Source organism: Anolis sagrei, chromosome 1 (assembly GCF_037176765.1).
Source record: "Anolis sagrei isolate rAnoSag1 chromosome 1, rAnoSag1.mat, whole genome shotgun sequence".
NCBI lineage: Eukaryota > Metazoa > Chordata > Lepidosauria > Squamata > Dactyloidae > Anolis > Anolis sagrei.
The window spans coordinates 192,418,347-192,442,824 of NC_090021.1; the positions used below are offsets into that span (position 1 = coordinate 192,418,347).

The 24,478-nt window shown below is 38.8% G+C and overlaps 1 protein-coding gene across 3 annotated transcripts in view; it reads left to right on the forward strand.

The window, feature by feature from the left end:
• OLA1 (Obg like ATPase 1) overlaps positions 1 to 24,478 on the forward strand; it is a 94,556-nt gene that overhangs the window by 24,490 nt on the left and 45,588 nt on the right. For all 3 annotated transcript variants that reach the window (XM_060779280.2, XM_060779270.2, XM_060779291.2), the window contains one exon: positions 16,095 to 16,270. In XM_060779280.2, the coding sequence (XP_060635263.1) occupies positions 16,095 to 16,270 (176 nt within the window). The remainder of the gene's footprint in view (positions 1 to 16,094; positions 16,271 to 24,478) is intronic.

Sequence of the window (24,478 nt, forward strand, 5' to 3'; positions counted from 1 at the left end):
TCAAATCTTGGGCAGATTTGATAGAAGGCATTGTATGATACTGTACATTAACAATGAAAGTATATGTTTTGTACTCAACTCATAAATATTTTATTTATCACTGTTACAAATCACAAAAAGTTACAGCAGGATATCTTGGTGTTAAGATGGTAAAACATATTGTTAGTCTTTTTTCTAATAAATTATTTATACCTATTTTTCGCATAGCAAGTACACTAAGTGGCTCACAGAATAAAAGGAAATACATATAAAATACATATAGATAAAAACAAATATTGAATAGTATCAAAAAGGCAATAATAGTTATTGAAGTTTTCCACAGCTTACAAAATGGATTTTGTGTGGCCCAGAGGGTGGACTGCTATTCATACTTCTTCACTGTACCCCCTTTATGGGGCATGGGGGGTGGGGGGGGGATACAGTGAAAAGTAGAGGAAGAGAGATTTCAGTTGGAAGAGTGGAAGGCCTGTATATATATTGGTGGATTGAAGGTTGGGATCCCATATACTCAAATTGGGAAAAACAATTAAAAAGTATAATATTATATATAAATTACAAACTTACAAGATGATTTTAAGGAGTATTACATGTGGTGTTCAAAATATTCAAGTCAGACTCGTTGAAATGTATGTAGTGTATACATTTTATTGAAATTGAGCTGAAAAGATAACAGCCTGTTAGTTTCAACTAGAGTACACCTTATGAATCAGTGGAATTTACCTGTATATTTACTCAGCATTCAACTATTGGTTCAGTGGCTCCACTCTAGTTGGGACTAATCAGTAAGACCTAGTACCATCACCTAATGCCACCATTACCACATTGTATGATGGATATTTCATTGGTTGTTAATTGCATTTATGGCCCCTTCTACTTCCATATAATCCAGATTATCAAAGCAGATAACCCAGGGCCCTTCTACACAGGCATATAAACCAGAATATCAAGGCGGAAAATCCCACAATATCTGCTTTGAACTGGGTTCTCTGAGACCACACTGCCATATATCCCAGTTCAAAGCAGAAAATGTGGGATTTTATTCAACTGTGTGGAAGGGCCCCCACATTATTGGATTTGAACTGGATTATATGAATCTACACTGCCATATAATCCAGTTCAAAGTAGATAATTGATTTTATATAGTGGTGTAGAAGCAACATATGAGAAATATGTATGTCTATGTGTTGCTTTTCACAAGCAAACTAATATCTTGAATATTTCAGAAATTTTATATGGGGCTTTTTGAAAATCTTTACTTGCATTCATATTCATATTTTATTAGGAAGTGTTTATTATTTCACCTTCCTCAGAAATGCTCGTATTCGTTACAGTTTGGCTTTTCAATGTGCTTTTAACTCAATAGATATAAAAGTTAGTTTATTTGCTTCAAAGCAGGACAATATAAATACAACCGCATTGTAAGAAAATCTATTTCCAGAAGCAGACTTTGAGTGCAAAGATTCGTGTCAATATTCAGAATTCGTATTTTCCCTTGAACAGATGATTGTGATAAAAATGGTCCATGGTGTGTTTTCATTGTCTGTTGAAAGACTTGCATGCCGTTAAAATAAGCATTTTGATGGTGGTTGAATTAAGAGGGGGTTTTTTTTGTCAGTCTCTTCTCATCATGGATGATTAGACTAAAATGTCTGCTTGTCTTGACTTGAGATCACCACAGCTTCAGATAACATGCTTTGTGATTGAAGGTCGAAATATTTTGAATTCTAATAGGCTGCCAGATGAATTGCTTGAAATAGACTGTAAAATTTCAAGGCTTCCTTTTCCATCTGCTGTGAAAAGAACCATTGGAAATGGTTGAGCTTGATGATCATAGAATTACGGGATGGTGATTCTAAAACCCTCAAAGGGAAGTTGCTATGGCGATCTAGTTCCAAACTGTGAAATGATTCACCTTTGAAAGGCTTCGGGGTCTGAGACGCTGAACACATCATTGTTCAGGTGGTCATTGGTTAGGAAATTGCTGGTGCCTGTGTAATCAGCACTCCTGTGGTAGTTAACGATCTAAAAAGGTTTCTTCCCAATGCTGTGGGACAACAGCTATATGCATGAGGTGCCTTCCCAAGCCTGGTTTGTTAGGCTGCTGCCTGTAAAAATACAGCCATCTAAATAGGAGAGGGGGAGAAAAAAAAAGAATTGCTTCCCTAGGAACCCATTTTTAAAGACAAAGCATTTGTTCCACAATGGATGCAACATTATAAAGTTGATGGAAGAACCCCCCCAAACCCAGCCTTGGTTTGATAAACACAAAATATGTGCAAGTCGGCGCACATGCACTTGTCTTTACGGAGACATTTGTAATCATAAAAAAATTTAAATGTTGTAAGAGATTAAAAAAATTAATTGCATCCCAAACTGTACACCATTTTTTGATTTTTTTTCTCCCTGTTGTCAACTAAATACAAAAATTTCCCCTAGGGCTTTCAGTCAAAACATTTTGAAACTGTGTTTATGTTTAGCATGAATAACTAGGAATTATGAAGTTGCCCTCTTCCATGAGATAAACTTCATCTCCCTGCTTTTGACTGACAGGTGTTAAAATGACTTATTTCTAGACGTTTCTTAGAATAGCGGCTTTTCTGGGATAGGTTCTGAGTAGTCTATTTTCAGGAAGAGTTGGACAAACAGCATCCTTCTGATAGGTGTCATGATCAGAGTGATGGTTTGGATGTGTCCCAAATCTTAATTTTATGACCTGCCTGGAAGTAATTAATTGTGACACCCCCCCCCCCCCCCCGCCATTTAGGGGAAAATGTCCCATACTATTGTAGTTCAGCAGTTTCAACAGCTAGGGGCTGATGGTGTTACTGATGAGTTAGATCCAGAAGGGATAGTGGGCTTTTCTGGGATTCAGAGTGATAGAGGCCAAGGAAATGAAAGTGTCTCAGATAGTGATGCAGACCAAGAGAATGCAATTGCCTCTGAGCTCCAAGGTCCGTCACAAGAGTTAGAAATAACATCTGAATTGACAGAAGAAAACATGTGGTGATAGTGAGCTAAGCAAGGATTTACATTTACAGATTAGAGCAGATAGTCAGCTCCCTGAACAAGGCTCCCTGAGAAACAGATAGAGAAAGTCCATGGAAAATGCCATGACTTCATGTCTATTTATTAACAGCCCGTGTGCTCCCTAGATTCAGTTTAGGCAACATAGTGTTCTAGTGAGCGCTAGGCCTCCGTTCTCTTGTTTCAAGTCAAGCCTGTGTGGTGCTGTTGTCATAGGTGGCTCCAGGCTTGGGGTGCAACACATGCTCCCTATAGTATATTGGCTTATTTGCTTATCACTTTTGAGAATTTTCATCAATTAAGAAGAATCAGAGGAGTGTTAGCTCCTTTGTAAATGAGTGGGACATGGTGAACTTAGATGTGTTTTACTTATTGAAACTGCTTGTTTTGAGTGGTGGTATGAGAGTCCCTGGTAGTGAGATGCCAACCCAAACTCACTTCTTGCACTACCTGCTCCAGTTTTTATTTATATCAGCATTCCACCTTCAACCATGGATTGTGCATCCTACACGGGTCATTTTTTGTTGGAAAGTTAGCAGTCAACAATATAGTTTCCACAATGAGTCTATTTATACTTCCCAGTATGAATTTATACTTTGCAGGGGCAGTGATAGCAACAGTAAGATACACCTAAAGATGGGGAAAAGAATGTAAGAGAATTGGATATGTTCCTATGACAGAACAAGCCAGAGATTTCAGGAACCCTGGCTTATCATAACATGGTAGTGAGAGATGTAGGAGGAGCTGAACAATCCATAGGACTCTGCCCAGTGTTGATTTGTTCTGTCATTGTACTTTCTCTGGTTTCTTCCCTCATAACAAAATGAAGACTGAATGCAAGGTTTGTTCTTGGCTTTCTTCTCTGGTTTGTTAGGGCTAATTGAAATAATAACACCTCCTTTCTGTGATCGTACTGAGGCAGGGAATTTGGATCATTTTCTGTATACCTGCTTAGAAATGAAGAATTGTTGGTTCTCTTGTGCTAATGCACCACATTCTCTTAAGGAGGTGCTTATCTTCCACCCAACTTTATTTCAAGATCCATTATCTTATAAATTATAAATTATTGTAATAAGATTATTTTAGTCACAAACTTTTTGCTTTCAGTCATATTAACGGTAGTTATAGGAAAGGTATCCTGACTTGGCTTAGTTTGTTCTGTTGACTGTGATGAAGTACAGTGGGTTCGCAATATTCACTGGCTTATGATCTGCTGATTCAACCCACTACTCTTGCCATGTCTCTGTGGAAGATGCTTGCTGTGGTAGATAGTGGTACCACTCCTGCTTGCACGCAGCAGCATTTCCAATTGCAGGGTGGTGAGCAACATCTGCAGTGATATTGCGATCTGTGGTGGCTGCACTTCAGCATCGAAGCTGCCTCTGCTGTTGTCCTACACCATTGAGCATTTGCATTTTTGCAGAGGGTCCTTGAATCAACTCCTTACAAATACTGAGGAGTCCACTTTTTGCCTAAACTGGTGCCAACAGTGCAATATCATGCATGTCTTCTCAGAAGCAAATCTGCTGAGTTCACTGGGAATTATTCCCAAGTAAGCAGGCATAGGATTGTAGCTTCTGCCCTAGCTCCTGGGTGGCACAGTGGGTCCAAGGGCTGGCAGAGGTTATGTCTCATAATGGTGACAGCAGTGACAGCAGTTTCAGAGTAGTTCTACAGTATCACTGGCTGCCTAGGAGTTGGAGGAGAGGAATGTACCACTACCACCAAGGCCAGAGGAGAAGCCAGAATACCATTGTTGTTGTTGTTGTTGTTGTTGTTGTTGTTGTTGTTGTTGTTATTTATTGATTTACTTTATTTATGCCCAGCCTTTTTCACTGAGGGGATTCATTGCAGCTATAGAGGTGTGAAACCTGACGGTTAAGGAGAGGACCTCAGCAGTGGCTGCAGTGGCAGCAGGTGGGAGGGAGGAGGCCTGGGCAAAGGGAACATTGACCATTCTCTTTCTCGCAAGTAAATGACCTGTCCCCACTTCCCAGAAGGGAAGGCACAGTCGAGGCAGGGATTGTGGTACAGAAAGTCCATGGGAGTGACACACATGTTAGTTGGGGGATTCTGCAGTTTGGAGCCATGTCAATCGTTGCATCCCTCTCGTGATTCCAGTGCATCCAGGTATTCGGAAAGTCCGGAAGTGGCACTGCAGCACAGAGAGTGCTCATATTGACTCAATTGATAAGTTGTCCCAGGTTATTGGACTATGTTTGGTCAAATCTTGTTTGAGTTAGTCATGAATATATACAGTATTACTCAATGAACCTGGACCTTTTGATCCAAAATTTTTATAATTTACTAGAAATGTTGTTACTCCTGTGAGTATGAATGTGTTTTACCACTTGGATGGGAGACAGCCAATGTATACCAGACCTGCACAATCTGTGATCTTCCAGGTGTTTGGGACTCTAACTCCCCGAAGCCCTAGCGAGCTAGTCCAGTGGCCAGGAATTATGGGAGCTGAAGTCCAAAGTAACTGAGGGTTGCAAGGAGGCTTCAGAGGGGTCGCCAAAGACCATCAGAAACATATATTTCTGATGGTCTTAGGAGCCCCTTTGGCAGAAAATGCTGAAAATTCTCCGCCTGTCCTTCTCTTCCTTTTCGGAAAGACAGCGAATTCTCCCACCAAAAGCCCTCCTCCGCTGTGATTGGCTGGCATCTCAACCAAGGGGAGAACTGTTTCTGAGACTCCAAGCAGTGAGGGGAGTGCAAGTGTGCTCAGCGTATGGCAGCGTAGTGCTCATGTATGGGTGAGGGAGAGCATGCGAGGCTGGAGGGAGGCTCATGCCAGTGAGTCCCTTCAAGGCAGGGGGAGATTCTGTATTCTTCTATTGTTGGTGGGGTTCAGAATGCTCTTTGATTGTACGTGAACGGTAAATTCCAGCAATTACAACTCCCAAATGTCAAGATCTATTTTCCCCAAATTCCACCAGTGTTCACATTTGGCCATATTGCATATCCATGCCAAGTTTGGTCCAGCTCCGTCATTGTTTGAGTCCACAGAGCTCTCTAGAGGTAGGTGAACTACAGCTCCAAAACTCAAGATCAGTCCCCACCAAACCCTTCCAGTATTTTCTGTGGGTAATGGGAGTTCTGTGTGCCAAGTTTGGTACAATTCCATCATTGGTGGAGTTCAGAATGCTCATTGATTGTAGGTGAACTATAAATCCCAGCAACTACAACTTCCAAATGACAAAATCAATTCCCCCCAACCCCACCAGTATTCAAATTTGGCCATACTGGATATTTGTGCCAAATTTGGTCCAGTGAATGAAAATACACAAGCTATACCAGATATTTACATTACGAATCACAACAGTAGCAAACTTACAGTTATGAAGTAGCAATGACATTTATTTTATGGTTGGGGGTCACCACAACATGAGGAACTACACTGAGGGGTCACAACATTAGGAAGTTTGAGAACCACTGTCCTAGAGGGTCACAGGTTGTGCAGGAATGGCAAAACCACCTCTGAGTATTATTTGCTTAAGAAAACCCTATAGAATTGACAGGCGACTTGAAGAACAGGCATGCACTTGCAAATACATATTTATACCAAAGGGCTGTTGCATAGATAATAGTATTCTAGTGTTATAAACTCTTTAGACTCAGTCAGAAATTAAGAATAAAGACATGTTTAGTTGAACAAAGTCTCCACCTAAACAAGACTTGTAAATCAAACAAAATAATTATTTCCAAAGTCACTGAGTGCTTCCATTTAAACTATATTTATACATAATATTGAAAAAATCTAGTTAACTTTAAAATATGTAAGTTCTTGCCATTTAGGGTTCTGTGAAGCTGATCATCAAGAGGGTTGCAAATCATTGACTGTTTCTATTTTCAGAATTCCACATCCCTGAGTAATTTGCTTTAATTTCACCCAATCTAACCTATACTTCACACCATCACCATTCAGCTCTAATAGCTATGTTCTGTGCATAAGAAAAGCATATAAATGTCCACAATTACACTGCAAATGATTACAACTAGTTAGTGTTTTATGAAGCACTGTAGAACCAAAGTTACAAAGTATTTGAAAAATTCTTTCTTCCGGAGGTGTTTGTCACAGAATTTTGTTTTTCAGTTGCACCTTTAATTTGCTTAAATTTAAGTTGCTGGCGGGTGTACTTATAGGTCTTTAAAAACCCTCTTTCTCATAAAACATTTAACTTTTGTGTGAAGACTGCACAGTTAGAGTTCTCATTTCCTCCACATTTTGGCACAGAATCAAAGCTAGTCCTCTGTTTTGGCTCCACAGTATTCTCCGTCATGGTCTTTTGTTATTGGTGGTCTCTGTACAATCTCAGGAGTAGGTTCTATTGCTGTGTATAACAACGTTGGGGAAAGTCTGGTGTTACACTTGAGAAGGAAGGAAACTTAAAAGGAAGCATATATGCATCAAGGAGTGGGGCAAGCGCTCATTTGAAATATATTTCGCTGGTACATCCCCAGCTCCTAATAGAGCTAAAGGCCATATTGCAGTATTCTATTTTAGTTATAATGAGTTTGGCTGATTTATTTGGCTTATTTATAAAGAGGGGTCAAAATGAGATGGGCTAGAGATGTTATTGGGCAGTGTTTGCAACATTCTGACTTTACTGAAACAACAAGAGGCATCTATGCTGTAGAGCAGTGGTTCTCAACCTGTGGGTCCCAAGATGTTTTTGTCTTCAACTCCCAGAAATCCTAACAGCTGGTAAACTGGCTGGGATTTCTGGGAGTTGTAGGCCAAAACACCTGGGGACCCACAGGTTGAGAACCACTACTCTATGCTAAGATACCACTTGCTTACTGAACAGAATCTACAGAGACATTCCCTGCTTTGTTGGGAGAGAGAAAGATTGCAGAAGTGTCTGGACACATTGTTATGACTAGATGTGAAGTGATTATAGCAGCTCCGAGATCTCAGGAAAATCTTGACGGATCTCAGCAGTGATGTCATCATTTTATATCTGTCTAGAATAGTGCTTCTCAACCTGTGGGTCCCCAGATGTTTTGGCCTTCAACTCCCAGAAATCTGAACAGCTGGTAAACTGGCTAGGATTTCTGGGAATTGTAGGCCAAAACACTTGAACTTGGATGGCTTGTTTTCTAACTTTCTAACTTTTTAAAAATCTGTTTTAACTCTGTTTAATATGTTGCAATTTTTGAAATGTTTAGGTGATTGTGTTGAGGCACGACATTGTGTAAGCTGCCTTGAGTCCCCCTGTTGGAGTAGAGAAGGGTGGAGTACAATTATGGCAAATAAATAAATAAAACACCTGGGAAACGCACAGGTTGAGAACCGCTGGTCTACAGGAAGATGTTTCGGTGATCTTGTCCCCTCTCCATGAAGCAGGGAATGGCTTAAGAGGGAGTTTGAGGCTGCGGGGGCTGCGGGGGTGCTAATGGAGGAAGGGAATAACAACACCCACAAGATCTCCCCAAAGGTACATATACATCTAAGGGAAACATATGTGTTTGTATATCCCTAAAAGGATGCCGGCTGGAAGACAAGTTAAGGAAGCAGACCTTATGCAGTATCAATAACTACTGATAATCACAATGCTGGAAAATAACTGGAGAAATGAACAGATTGGAAAAAATACACAAAGGATTAAATAAAACAACAACTCCAAATGTAAACTGTTTTGGATAGCATAGGGACCCTTGTGTTTGTTTCACATTTGTGCCCCTGTTCAAAAGATTTTACCGCACTTTCTGTCTCTGTGACAATTGGATTTTGAAATTTTTGGTTTGTTGTAGAAACAAGGATTGATGATAAAGCTTCAGTGGAGAGACCTTTTCCCATGATAACTCTTTAGGGGGTGATTTTCCCTTCCTAGGGGTAGATTTCCTCTCACTTCCTGTTGTCTGACCACCGTTCTTAACTATGAGTCTGTAACTCAAGGACTGCCTGTGTTTATATAAAACTTTACTTAGCAAGATCCTGTAGTTGTAGTGCTCCGGATGAAGAATCATCAGCAAGGTAGGATGAAAAGAGAAACAGATTTCCATAGGATGGCTTTTTATAGTATCTGCTGGGTTGGGAACAAGCCTTCCCTTTTGGGATGAGGCCATCATTCACAAGGGTGTGGGGTCCACCTGCAACAGTACCTCCACACTTTGGTTTGAGCATGTCTAACATTATGCATATTCTCTCTCAAGCTCCTTTGAAGTTCCTGAATATGTCATCTCGTCATCCTGTTCTCTCCTGGTGTAACTTCTCTGTACTTTTGAACATCGACACTGTGATTGTTTTAAGATCTCTGTGGGGTTATTGGCATTATGCTTGTACCAAGCGTATACTTCAAAAAGCCATTGAATATCAAGGGAGAACTTGGTCCTCAGTCCTCTTGTCACTTCAGGCAACTGGCACAAGACCACCAAGCAGGGTTATCTTCCTATTATATGTAGTTGTTTATTGATTCTTCAATTGTTTTTTTTTAATCAGGAGAGGTTATCTTTAAACCAAATCAGTTGTTGCATTTTTTTTCTACAGTTCAGATTTGCAGACTTCATGTGTATTAAGCCAGCATTTAAAAAAATGAAATCACATGCTCATATTGCGGCTTTAGTTTTGGGGCTCAAGCCCACAGTAGATCTTTTTGCATGCTCTCATCACATTGTGTATTTAGGGTATTCTTTGGGGGTTTTGTCAGAACCATACATTAAATTTATTTCAAGATCTGATTGGTAGTTTGCAGCTATTATAGACAGTCCGGCCTTTTAACTAATCAATGTAAAACCTACAGTTTGACTGAACAGCAATTACTCTCCCGAAATGCACTATAGGAAAGATTTAAATATGACTGTAGTTTATGTGAGATTGTATTTTGAAAGCCTATTTCCTTTTATTTATTTATGCAACTTTTTTATTGGAAGAATCAATGAAACTCTGTTTTTTTCTTCTTTGTTTAAAAGGTGCTTGTTGAATGTTGCCACATAATATACATCAGCCATCATTATATTGCAGATTAATTTTAGTACCTGAATTAATGAATGTTCAACTCTAATGTGCATTAAAATAATTTGCTTCTAATGGAAATAGAAAAGGGAAATGTTCAAATTAATATGCAGTGAAGAGTACGGATATGTGGAAGAGCAGATCTGTTCGTTGAATCATAACAATAATCTATTCAATATATGGCAAAAGACAAATACCAAAAGTAGATTGCTGCAGATATTCTCATTTTCTGCAGTATTTTCCTGCAGTACACAAAACGTAGGCAGCTTCGTATTTAAGTCAAACTAGTTTCCTGTGCTGTATCATAAAACTTTCAGTCCAATCAGCAACTGCATTTAAATACTGCAAATTGTAGCAGCAAAACAATAATTCTGCTGATTAGCCTCTTTCCATTTCTTGTAAGTGAACTGTTTATGCTGTTGAGTACCTTTTGAAAAAAGAAAAAGCCAAAACAGCCTTGATTAGTCAAGGAGTAATTGGATGACTTGATTTTAGCAAGAGAATGAATTGGTTGATGATAGCCTGTAACTAAGTGTAGTGGTTCTGTTCAGAGGAATACATAACATAGAGTCATCAGATCTTGACAGGTATAATATAAGCACTGACAAAAATCTCTGAATGTTTTGAAATAATTGTCATATGGACAGTGTAAGAAATGGCAGAAGAGTGTGCAGATTATGGAGGCAACTTCTAATATCAAGTGTAGATGGAATTTATCATGTTAACATATGGAAAGAAATGGAGAAGAACACATGAAAACCTAAGGGGTCTATGCTTCCTGCACATTATTGCAGGAGTATCAAACACAGGCCTTCATGGGGAGAAAGTATACTTGGTGAAATGTGCTCCTTAAGGCTGGGAAAAGGCCCTCAAATGAGGCCTATTGAGAGAGCAAGTTAAAAACTTGGAAGTAGAAAGGAAATATGGCTGCTAAGTTTTTGATGCTATTTTAAAACTTCCTACCTTAGGCTAACCCAAGTTTTGGGGAATGAGAGTAGATAGAATACATAGTGAGACTTTTCTCTGTGACATGCTGAAAACCAAAACACTAAGGCAATGAATGTGGCACCAGAAATTGTGTGTGTGCGTGTGTGTGTGTGTGTGTGTGGGGGGGGGGGGATAAAAATATGTGGAAAATGTGTCTTCCTTACAATTATGCAATAACATGGATTCACTATTTGTTAGCAGGCAGAATGAATTGCAAGAATACACTTGTGCAAAGCTGGAACTTCTGTAGTTTGAGCAAATTTGAGTTGAATTTAAAGATCTCAGCCATTTCCTTACATGGTACTTGTAAGTTATGCTGGAATAAGGTTACTTAGAGATGGTTGTAATATTTTTTTTATAGGGGAGATGGATTCTTGGAGATTTGCAACAGGGCTTCTGTTATCTTAGAACTGTGGAATAAAGCAAGAGCAATACCTATGTGTCTTCTATCCTACTTGCCTGACAGATTCTCAGTGCATCTTCGTCATTCTTGAATGTAGACTTATTGATTTCAAAGCTTCTTGGAAGAAATGGTCTAGGTCTTGTCTTGGTTGGTCCTACCCTTAAGCAGAATGAGATGGTACACCAAGAAGAAGTGTTAGTTACTTTGGTTTTTTAACCATCATGGAAATACTATTGGGACCTGCAGCAATGTAGGTCTTCAGCCATCTTGACTAATTGGGATGTTCACTGAATATCTGTACCTGGCATATTCTTTTTTTGAATTACAGTAGAGTCTCGCTTATCCGACCTTCGCTTGTCTGACATTCTGTCTTATCCGACTCTCTTACCTGACACCCCCCCTTCCTCCAGCATTTCTCCTTCAATTAAAGGAGCAGTCCCCAACTCTCTCTCCATTCCCAATAAGTGAAAAAGGCAAGACGAGGAGGAGGAAGAAGGAGGACAAGGGGAAAAGAGGCAGGAATGGAAGCGTCCTCCCTCCTTCCTTCTGTGATTTCCACGCTCTTCTAGCCCCAAGATGTTGTCTTGCCTTCACTCTTTGAGTCCCTGTTATTAGTATTTTAGGTGTCTAGCTTTGCTTTGAATGGGTAACAGTAGGATACTTCGTATTATCGGACATTTTCATTTATCTGATGTTCTGCTAGCCTGTTTATGTCGGATAAGCGAGGCTCTACTGTATTGCCATCTGGCAAAAGGTATAGGGTGACAAAGACAAGGACAAACAGACTGAGAGATAGCTTTTATCCTAGAGCTGTGGCTATGTTGAACTCCAAAGGTTTTGCATTGATCTGGCATTTGGGGCTGTGTAGTGGCATGTGGGGTGTGGAGGGATGGACTTGTTGTTTTGTGGTGTGTGCTGGGGAAAGCATTTAATTTCGTTGTGAAATAGTACAATGACAATAAAGCTATTCTATTCTATTGTGTAAAATCACTACACATTGGACAGCTGTAAGAGCCCTATTCTTTCTTCTTAACATTTTGTAATATACTTTCCCACTGTTCACTCAACATAGACTTTTAAAATAAATGTTCTGTCTTGATGTTACCTATAAGATGACAGAGGCAACCTTGTACCCTATATGACAGTTTTACTCATGCTACACACTCAGTGGAATTCCTTTCTGTTCCTAGTTACTTACTTCCACATAGCTATCTCCCTCTGGGTGTCTCAGTGGGATGAAGCCTCATTACTAGGAGAACTCAAGGCAATAACTGGTGGTAATGAACTGCTTATCATACCATCATTTGTGAACAGACAAACTGTAGACCAGGTCAATGAAGATACTGTGATAATGTGACTGCTTAGGGTGAAATAACTCCATATCCCGGGGAGAGCTTAGCTGTGCTCCTTCTGAGCCTGTTGAGATTGTGGACATGAAGTTTTGTCATGAAGTGTGTGGAAGATGAAATTCAGAGCCTATTCTTTTTATGTTTCAGAGATACAATTTTTCTGTGTGCATGTTTCTTTAAGTCACCTGTCTGAATTTCATAAGGTTTTTCTGATTTCCTAAAGAGAATTAAGACCTTTCGTTTGCAAAAGCATATATAGCCAGGAGCTCATGTCTTCCCTGGATTAGAGCAACTACATCAAATGTGAAACTTCCAGGTCTACATTTTATGTGCTTGAATCACAACTGTCATATTGAGGAAGGAGCTTGTCTTGAGCAACTCAGGAGATTAGGACACAGAGCAGTGGATTCAAACTACAGAAAAAAGAGATTCCACATAAACATTAGGAAGAACTGTTGTTCAGTCGCTTCTGATACTTCGTGACCGCATAGACTAGTCCACGCCAGAGCTCCCTGATGGCCATGGCCACCCCCAGCTCCTTCAAGGTCAAGTCAGTCACTTCAAGAATACCATCCATCCAACTTGCCCTTGCTCGGCCCCTCTTCCTTTTTCCTTCCATTTTCCCCAACAACATTATCTTCTCCAAACTTCCCTGTTTTCTCATGATGTGGCCAAAGTACTTCATCTTTGCCTCCTTCCCTCCAATGAACAGTCAGGCATTATATCCTGGAATATGGACTGGTTGGATCTTCTCATGGTTCAAGGCACTCTCAGAATTTTCCTTCGGCTCCACAGTTCAAAAAGTATTTCTTCCTTCGCTCAGCCTTCCTTGTGGTCCAGCTCTCGCATTTATAGGTTATTACAGGGAATACTATTGGTTTGGCTATGCGGATCTTCATTGCCAATGTGATGTCTCTATTCTTCATTATTTTATCGAGTTGGTCATTGCTCTCCTCCCAAGAAGTAAATGTCTTCTGATTGCCTGGCTGCAGTCCGCGTCTGCGGTAATCTTTGTGCCTAGAAATACCAAGTCTGTCACTGCCTCCAGGTTTTCTCCAAGTTTTACATTCTGACCATTTTAGATAAATAAGTGTGACGAATTATGTTCAGTATAGATCCTCATCACTTCTTTGTTGTGTGAGACTCAAACCACTGGAGTGATTCTCTAGAAATCTTACACATCCTCAAGGATGTTTCTGTTTCCTACCTTTTTAGATAGTTAATCAAGTGACTGAGGTACTGTTAGTTGAAAAATATCACCACTCAGTAGGCTTGTGTACTTGATCTTCTAGATGAGCTCCTTGGAATGAATACCCCACCACTCTATCCTATGGCATTTAAACAGGATGAGGCTGTTCAGTGAAGATTTAAAAAACTATCGTTAATGTCAGGATTGTTTCCTACATTCAGTCACAATCGGGTTTAAGTATGAGAAGCTTCTAGTGTTTTCTCACTTTTACAGTATTTCATCCACAGGATCTCAAATTTGTGGGCCATGTTAAGACAGCATTCAGAGAGATCTGAGCACATGTATGCCTGGATACCCTTCATTTTGAATAAGAGATACTCAATCTATACTGCTATATTATGGCTACTAACATTACTTTTTGAAATATTATATCCCAAAATCCTATTTAGAGATTCCAGTTTTTCTGGAAAATCAGCCAATAAGACTCTTCCCCATTGGTTTATGGGATTATGTCATTAGCACTATTTACATTCCTCTGTTTCATGCACTAGATGGGATTGAGTTAACTTGGGACCTTTTTATTGATTGTTTTGCACTGATTCTTTACAATGATTAAAAAGGGATTTGCAAATTGAAATTCGTTTGTATGTCGCTTTATGTTTCTCCACTAGCAATGAAAATTGTGTAGGATGCAGACAGTGAAGACTGAAACATCAATGTTAGAAATACCCCCCCCCCCCCCCCAAATGTATGTGGAATAGCTGAGATTTTGGTGATTGCACTACCTCTCCTTTCTTATGCGCATGCTTCAGTTCTACTTCATCTACCCGGGTAGTATCACCGAAAGTAACTTCTTTGCGATTTTTGGAAATCATTTCATTTCCTGCCCCCTCTTTCTCTGTTCTTGTAAGTTTTGCTTCAGGTTTTTGTCATCATCATCATCATAATTACAGCAAAGGTGGAAAGTATAAAAATGTTCAGGATTTCAAGAAAAAAAGTTAGTGGTCAATAGGAAGGATGACGAAGAATGAAAATCTGTTAGAAATTATCTGCATAAAATTAAGAAGTAATATATTTTATTTATCATAAATGCTAGGAGTAGGACTTAAACATCCAGTTCGACTTACGGCTTTGTGGAGACCAGAACCCAGATCTCCTTAGTCTCAGTCCATTACTCTTAACAACTAGACTACATACTGGAAGGTTAGCTTACTAGTAATGTCATATTGACCTTTTTGAAAACAACAAATATTAATACTAATACCAGTCATATGTTTAAAAAATGTTTTTACAGGCTGCTTAAATTTATGAATTGTGCTATTAAGATATATGTTCAATTTTTGTTTTCATTGTATTTATCGATAACCCAAGAGCATCTCAGTTGAATTACGTTGCCACATTATGTCTTCAGAGGGGCATAAAGTCAGTACACACGGTTCAGTAATATCTGGTTGTTTACCCTTATGTTTCCAGTTGGCAATTTGAAATTATGGCTTCAGCTGCACTTTAAATATGTGATAATAGCATGTGTTTCTAATAAGGGCCAGCACCATTTTGTTGAGATAGTGTGAATGGTTGTCACTCATATATGACAAATGCACCTTCATCTGCTTCTTTGATGGCCCCCTAAAAACCATACCCTCAAATCAGGCCGATGAAATTAGCTGCTGTGTAAATTGTGTGTCTGAGTGGTTCATTATCTAATCACCGTCAGAACCATAGTGATAAAGTAGTTTGAAGCAGAGAAGAGGTCTGCCAGATGATTTCAGGCCTTTTTCTCCCTCCAACCCCCCTTTGTAAATCTGGTTTCCCTTGGAAACCCATCACTATAGTATAGAAACTTCCGCATTCTTTGACATAAACTTCATTGCAATTTTAATGTTTACTCAATCTAATGAGTGGTTTAAAATGTTCTGCATCATTCTGAACCATTATGTCCATTAAGTGGTATATAAAGATATTTTATTTGGCCATTTCTGACAGATTTCTTGTTTGGAAAAGTACTTAAATGCTTATAATTAAGCTTTGCTTTGCCCTTGTGCTTATGGCCACTAGATTATGTTTCATCTGCCTTTTTTATCTCTATTATGACATTGTTTTGGTGATCTTAGATACTTCATATAATGTATATTTCTGTCAAATGCTGCCTAACATCTGGATTTTGCTCCCCCCCCCCCAAAGGTTCATTTGATGATGATGATATCACACACGTTGAAGGAAGCATTGAACCAGTTCGTGACATTGAAATAATACATGAAGAACTTAGGCTAAAGGATGAGGAAATGATCATGCCTATTATAGACAAACTAGAAAAAGTGGCTGTACGGGGAGGTGACAAGAAATTAAAACCTGAATATGTAAGTAAAAGTACTTTTAAATTTTAAAACATTTTTATAGTCTAGAATTGATTTTATTTATTTATTTATTTATTATTTTATTACTGCGCTTGTATACCGCTGTTTCTCAGCCTAAATTGGTGACTCAACGCGGTTTACAACACTACAACAATCAACAATATTCAATTTAAAAAGCATAAAAAACACATACACAGTACACAGTATTGGGCCACCAATAACAATCCAATGCATCGCAATCCAATTTCATCGTCTGTGATTACCAGTCCTTTGATCATCAAATTCATTGCACCGGATTAACCGAATGCTTGTTTGAACATCCATGTCTTCAATCTTTTTCGAAACACCATCAGCAAGGGGGCTGATCTTACCTCTATGGGGAGGGCGTTCCAAAGCTGAGGGGCCACCACAGAAAAGGCCCTGTCTCTCGCCCCCGCCAGCCGCACCTGTGAAGCAGGCGGGATAGAGAGCAGGGCCTCCCCAGAAGATCTTAGGGTCCTGGTGGGCTGATAGGCCGAGATACGTTCGGATAGATAAGTTGGGCCAGAACCGTTTAGGGCTTTAAAGGCCAGCGCCAGCACTTTGAATTGAATTTTAAACAGGAGTGTCTGTTTATTTATTACTGTGAAAAACTAGCTAGGCTCACCTCAACTTTTTATCCTAAATTGGTATGTACTGCATTGCAGTGAATTAATTACGACATTATAGTTGCTTATTTAAATGGCAATTGCATAAAGTAGATTTCTGTTAAAAAATATGAGTGTAACAAATGTAATGGGCAAAATGACAGCTTAATACCATGATTGTGTGTGTGTTTGTGTTTAATAGATATTTATTTTAAAGAAATAAGCAGGCCTATGTCCTCATTGAATGCAAGTTCAGTTGTTTGCAAAGAGCTTTGCATACCATAGAACAATGCAGAAGATCTAGTGATACCCAGAGAAGTGTTCTCTCTAGACCTCCATCACAATCTTTGGTCAATTTTGGCAGGAAGGTCTGCTAGATGTTGACCATAGACCCATGCTGATAACCTAGAGAGAACACTTATCTGGGCATTGTTAGGTCCTCCTGTGTGATCCTGTTTTGATTGCAAGCCCAAAACAACATTCATTTCAGTTAAGAAAAGGTCAGTTCCAGATTATATGCGAAAACCGTGTTACACAAAGGCTCCTGAAACTGATCTCTTGTGTAATATGTGGACCAACTGAATTAAAAGAACACACAAAATCAGCATCCAAGCTTCGGTACATGTTTACCATTCAATTTCAGGAAAAGCTAGAGGTACAGGGGAAAGTGGTGAGGAATCCCTTAGGAAGAAGTACCGTATATACTTGAGTATAAGCCGACCTGAATATAAGCCGAGATACCTAATTTTACTTCAAAAAACTGGGAAAATGTATTGACTCGAGTATAAGCCAAGGGTGAGAAATGCAGCAGCTACTGGTAAATTTCAAAATAAAAATAGATGCCTATAAATTTACATTAATTGAGGACTCAGGAGGTTATATGTTTTTGAATATTTACATAAAACTGTGATTTTATGTAAGACTGTCCAATTCTGATTAAACCCTTATTCTAACTTTCAGCAAAGTAAATGTGCTTATATATCTTTCCAATAATAATAGAGTAAAATAATAAATGTAATAATAATAGAAGAAATAGAGTAAAATAATAAATGTAATAATAGAGTATAATAATAAATGTAATAATAAGAAGAAATAGAGTAAAATAATAAATATAATAAGAAATAGAGTATAATAATAAATGTAATAATAACAATAGAGTATAAATGTAATAATAACAAAAAGTGTAAAATAATACATGTAATAAGAAATAGAGTAAAATAATAAATGAAATAATAACATTAATACATAGAGTAAAATATAAACCTAACAACAACAACAACCCAATAATCACCATAGTTAATTCTAACTACAGTATACATTTTGGGGGAAATGCTGTGTGTATATGAATAAGGAAAAAGAGGGAAAGGCTATCTTGGGAAAGGGGTGGGAGAAAATGACTGGAAATGAAAAAAGTTGAAATGGGAAGGGGTGTTTGAAAAAGTGGGAAAATGAAGTGGAAAAGGGGTAGCAGTAAAAGTAGGACAGATTGGGGTGGGAAGGGAACAACTATGGAAGGGGGAATGACTGAGGTGTGGAAGGAGGGCTGGAAACTGGGAAAGGTAAGAGGGAAAGGGGGTGGGGTGGGAAAAGTGGGAAACACTTTACTGTATATTGTTTTCAATAATATGCTCAACTTTGAATACTGGTGGGGTTTGGTGGGGGGACTGACCCAACATGATGGCAATTGTAGTTTAAAAAAAATGAAATATTAAAAGTCTTTGCAAAATGAAAATCACTTAGTTTAAAAACATAAAATATATCATGCATGTCCTAGCTGACATGAAATTACTGTGTCTTGTGTCAAAATACAGTTGTTACAAATTGAATTTATTTCTTGAATTTTTATTTAAGTTCTTTTTTATCCAAATGGAGCAACAAAGTCTTGAACTATAAGTAATATCTGAAAATAAGGCAACGCTTCAGCTATGCCAATTTATGAGGAACTGATAAAAAGAGTTAAGACAGAAAAAGCATCAATATTAGTATAGCAAAACAAATTATTTTATTGCCTCTGGTTGTCCATAGTGTCAAAGAGAGAGAAAACATGTATTCCTTTGAAAAGAACAGGAAAAAACCCCCAAGAAGACCAGTTATTACAGTGATCTAATGCTAACTATAGTCTTATATAAACTTACATAAATAACTTCCTGTTATATAGTTTTTGAAAATAATTTTGGTAGGAATAAGTATATGATCACCTTGTCTTAAACATTTTATCCCGCATTCTAAAATAAAATATTTATTTATTTATTTACTTCATTTATATATTGCTTTTCTCCTGCAGGAGACTCCACGGCAAAAAAAATATGCAGTGCCTTACAACATTAAAAAAACTAGTATAAAAGTATGTAACATATAACTGTAAATTAAATTAAACCATATTAAATAGAGAAACAATGACATCTAGACATTTAAACATGGAATTAAAACATATTAATATAAAACATTAAAGTCACAAAATAATTCAGAATCTATTGTTTTCCAGTGCAGAGGAGGCTTTTAGAGACCCCTCCTCAGATTTTTCTGTCTTTGTGATGGATGTGAGACCCTCGTATTCTTCTGCCAAAAGAACAGCCATCTGAAGCAAACAGAACGTTCTTTAACTATATAGTGTTGCCTTAGGTGAAGCTTTAAAGTCCTTTTTAAGAACTGCCATCATCCACTTGTAGGAGTCCTTCAGGCATCCTTCATCATCAGTTTATCATCACTTCTGTGGGTGACAAATCTGCTATAGATGCTTCTGTCTGTGGAATCCTAAACGATTCCACAATGAGGGTGTGTGTGTGTGTGTGTGGAGGGGGGGGGGAGGTAAGCACCAGATGTTGTTGGGAGAAGAGTTTTCTGTTAGCAGACTTCTTTCCCCCCTCCCTCCTTCAATTGCCCTGTTGCTCTGGGTGGCGTCAGTGGTTGTGACTAGTGATGACCACAGGCACTTTTGTGCCTGATGGTCATTGATTGATAAGCTGAGGATGAAAGGAAAAGCTATGTTAGCTGGGAAAAGTGGGATGGTTGTGAGAACATGTGTAGCTACTTCGGAATAGGAAGTGATGCAGCTGTTTCCACAACCACAAAGTGTGGATGAGCTCCGGAGCTTCAGGGAATCTCTGGAACATCCGGCAACTTTATAAAAACATGGGATAAAGCAGTATTAAGCCGTCTTTTCGGGCATTGGGGTGAATGAACCCTGTCTACCATGTGCACACCACAGCCCATTCACCTCTGTGTGGATTCATTTGATCTGTAGATGAGCCCTTCGACACCCTAGAACCGGGGTGTCAAACTCATTTTCACCACGGGCCAAATCAGATTCATGGTTGTCTTCAAAGGACCATTTGCAGTTGTAAGGCTGTATAAATGTAATGCTGTTGGTCTGGTGTTGAAAGTCTCATAGGCCACATAAAATGACATGTGGGCCTGTGGCTCATGCATTCGACACATGTGCCCTAAAAGACAGGATATTTCAGGAGAGAATCCTGAAGGTGAGAGTACAAAGGTCTTCACACAACTTCTCCATGTAGAAATCACAGAACTGTTTCCTGTGTTTTCAGTTTTATATGTAAGCTACATGCATGCCTATTGATGAAAAGATGAGTTGTACATTTTTTTGCGGAAAAGGAACTGGAATAGACACATGGTAATAAAACATGACTAACATCTCAGAAACAGCATATATAAACAGGACCAAACCTGCATTCTATTACACGAGAACGAAGCCAGGATGTTGCTGTTCTCTCATGGAGGACAAAATAGTTTTGATCAGAATGGAGAATGTAATTGGGATCTCCAGTGAAAGACTAAGATTTAGTTTAGCAGGAAGAAAGGTCGACTGGCCAAATAGAAACCCTCCTTCCAGGTATTGCAACAGTTGCAGGAAAGTTATGGGAATGATGTAGACCAGTAGGGAATCCACTTCACTAGTTTATTCTGATATGTGAAAGTGTCTCACTGCTCATTTTGGTTGGTAGTTTTTCCTATTGTGCTTCTCCTTTTCGTTCTTTCACTTCAGTCAAGATCCTGCACCTTGGTGGCTTGTTCTTCCTGTCAACTGACCTTGTTGTTTACTGAGCAGCTTGAATTCAACTGTGTCAGAGGCCAATATCTGTCTGCAGACACTTTATCTACAACAGTACAGCACAGACACAGATTTCCTTCCCATCTCAGAGAAAATGAGTGAAGGAGTCTATCCTCTCTGCATTAGAATACTAGTGACGAACTGCGGTAGTTTAGGAGAGCCTTTTCTGACCAGGAATGGAGTGAGTTGAAGCATCTGAAGAGTCTCCTAATTTTTAGAAATGTTGAACTGAGCAGTGATCTGTCCAGCGGCCTGTTTAAAAGGGGATTTTGCCAATCCTGGAAGGATCTCACAAAGACAATTTACCCCTTTAAAAAAATCAGAAGAAAGATTGTCTGGAGAAGCTTCAAAAACAACTTCTGTGAGCGACACAGAACCCTAGAGATGGAAGAAGGGGAATTTACTTCTTAAAAACCACAAGCCAGGCCAGGATGGTTGTTGAAATGATCAGCTGTGTATTTCTCCGAATCAGTGCACACTGTTCTCTCATTATTTTACTAAGGCATATTGTATCAGAAAACAATATTTTATTTGATATAATCCTTTCTTTGATGCATTTGTTTGGCCTGAAAAACTAGAAGCAACGGCCCATTTGCAGCGCATTACTTTTTCAGCAAACCGTGATCACTCATAATGGCTGCAGTCCAGCAAGTCTCCAGAGCACATGCTGGTGGCTTTATTGTTGCTTTATGTGTGTGTGTGTTTTCCTCCAAAGGTTTTAAAGCATGGCTTTTCGATTTGGGAGAGTGTGGTGTGGGGGTTGAGGAGGAGAGAGGAAAGGGCTGTCGAAATGAAAAGAACAAGACCTAACCTCAGCATCTCACATAACATAGCCAAGGAACATGCTGGATCGTGAACAGTATGTGGGGAGGTTTGCTGGTAGCTTTCCCAACCGTTCCATTCTCTTGGTAGAATTCAGCAATCTGTGTCTATATTATTGTCTTTCTTAGAACAGGAACAATTCTTAGTTTTCTTATTAATAATAATAATAATTATTAATATTGTGCTTTTTTCTCTCAAAAGTGCTAACAATACTAAAACAATACAATGTTGGTGTTGGTGCACAATAGTTGTACAATAACAACAGCAATAATAATACTGTATTTTCTGGTGTATAAGACGACCCCAAAATTTCCAGTTAAAATACAGAGTTTGGGATATACTCGCCGTATAAGACTACCCCTCTTCGAAGGCACACAATTTTTTTTTAAAAAAACATCAGATTTGATTTCAATATGGTAATTTTCCTATTACTGTACTTCCTTCTCTGCCTCTCAAATCTTGCACATGTATACCTGCGCTGCTTCACTGCAGTCCTCAGGAGCAAGATCTGAGAGGCAGAGAAGGAGGTATAATCATAGGATACAAGGGCGAGCCAGATGGATGAAAAGGGTGTGTTTTTCTGGGCACAGCACTGCTCTATCTCTTTTTTCCATACCCTGGGCATCCTGGACGCTTGCAGCTTGCTCTGCCTTTTAGTTACACCTTCCTGGTGAGCCGCCCCTCACCTCGTCATTGGAACCATGTTAAGTCACTTCTTTCCACGAATTCTGATGAATGGATCTTCTTCTACCGTACTTGTACAGCGCTACCCTTGCTGCTTTCATACGGTTGCTGCATACGACGGGATACAGCTGCGACCATTTTTGAGCTCCTCCCACCATATGCAGCGATCGCACATTCTCCAGTCCGGCTCAGAAGTTTCAGCACCCGCCCTATAAGACGACCCCTGACTTTTGGGAAGATTTTACTGGGTTAAAAAGTAGTCTTATACACCAGAAAATACAGTGATGATGATGATGACGATGATGATGATGACGACGACAATAATAATAATAATAATAACTACTTTATTTTTATATCCTGCCATCATCTCCCTGAAGGGACTCAAAGCAACTTACAGATGGGACCAAGCCCAGTAACAACAGAGTTTACCAACTGAAAACACATTTAAAAACATAATAAACATATAACAATGTAATTAAACAATTACAAATCAGCAGATCATCAAAAACATCATTAAAATGAACCATGTAAAATGATATTTTAAGTTGATCTTTACTTAAAAATTCATTCTACTTTGGAAAAGGACAATCTTAGGCTCACAAAATCACAGGGCTATCTTGAATATTCATTTTGTATTACAGTCAGTAATACCGTTTAATAGGAACTGAACAATGTGGATAGGAATAGGAAAGCTTTGCAGACATTTTAACCATTTGCTTGCGCAAGGAAAAGCGAAGCGTCCAACCCAGATTTCTGTTATTATTTTGTAACGTCTAGAGCCAGAAGTGTTTTCCTGAATAATTTACACATACAGTAAACTAGCATTTGGTTTTTTAGAAATATTAAGATTGAAATTCATAATCAACTTTTAATTTTAAAACTAGAAAACAATCTAAAATTCCTCCACTAGTAGGATGGTGTGAGAAATTGTTTTTATAATGGAAGAGTCTTAAAAAACCTGAATGTACATTAAACTTGAGTGAATTTTTTATTAAGTACAAAACATAGATGGGCCCTTATGATAAGATAGTTGCACTTGTGTTTTTTCCTCCTTTCTTTTTGAAATGTGTAATCTTGTTGCATGTCTCTACATAAGCTATTCTGGCCACTCGTCATCGTCGTAACCAGCTGGGCCATTTCACCTGCTGGAGCCATTAAAGAGGACTCTCTCCCCCTAGATTAATCCCCTCCGACATTAGTTTTTAGCTCTGACAACTGGAGCAGGCATTCAGAACTTGCAGGTGGCCAGTGTGACGCACATAATTGCCTACAATTTTAGGCAATGAATAAAAATGGTCTACATTACTTGTCAAAGGTTGTATATGCAGTGCCAAGTGAGATCTATGGGAAGCCTTTTAGGGTTTAAAGAACATTTAATAGCAAGGCTGCACAGTGCTTTTTTAATCATAATGCATTTGTAATATAGCACTTTGATCTTCTCCTCGTAGGAAATGGTGTTACATTAGCCACTTTTAAAACATTTATGAGTGAAAATCAGTTATAGGAGAGTAAAAGTGATTATTCTTAGGCAGAACATGTTATATTTCATTAAAAGTTTTCAGCTTGCCCCTTTCTTGTTAAAATCTGTGGGGAGTCCTATTCCTGGAGAGTAACAAATCAGGATCTGAGATTTAGAAGAGCTTTCCTCTGTTTCTCTCCCCCCACCAAGCAGTTGCAAGATTGGGAATTGTAGTATACTAAATACTAAGGCTGTATATTTATAAATGTTTGATCCATTTTTCAACAAGGTCAACATGTGCATTGGAGAAAATTTTGGCAACGCAAGATTTGTAATAAATTAATTGAACATCATGCTTGTGGTAACTTTTTGAGAAAAGCATGGCCGTAAATTATCTCTGGCCCAAAAAATAAAAAATAAAAAAGGAGGGGGGTACACACTAAAATGTACTACTTCTAGAAGAGCTTGGTTTGACCTTTCAGACCTACGAGCCTTTTATTAACACCTGCCTGTAAGGCAAACCTTGCCCCACGCAGCTTTCAGATTCA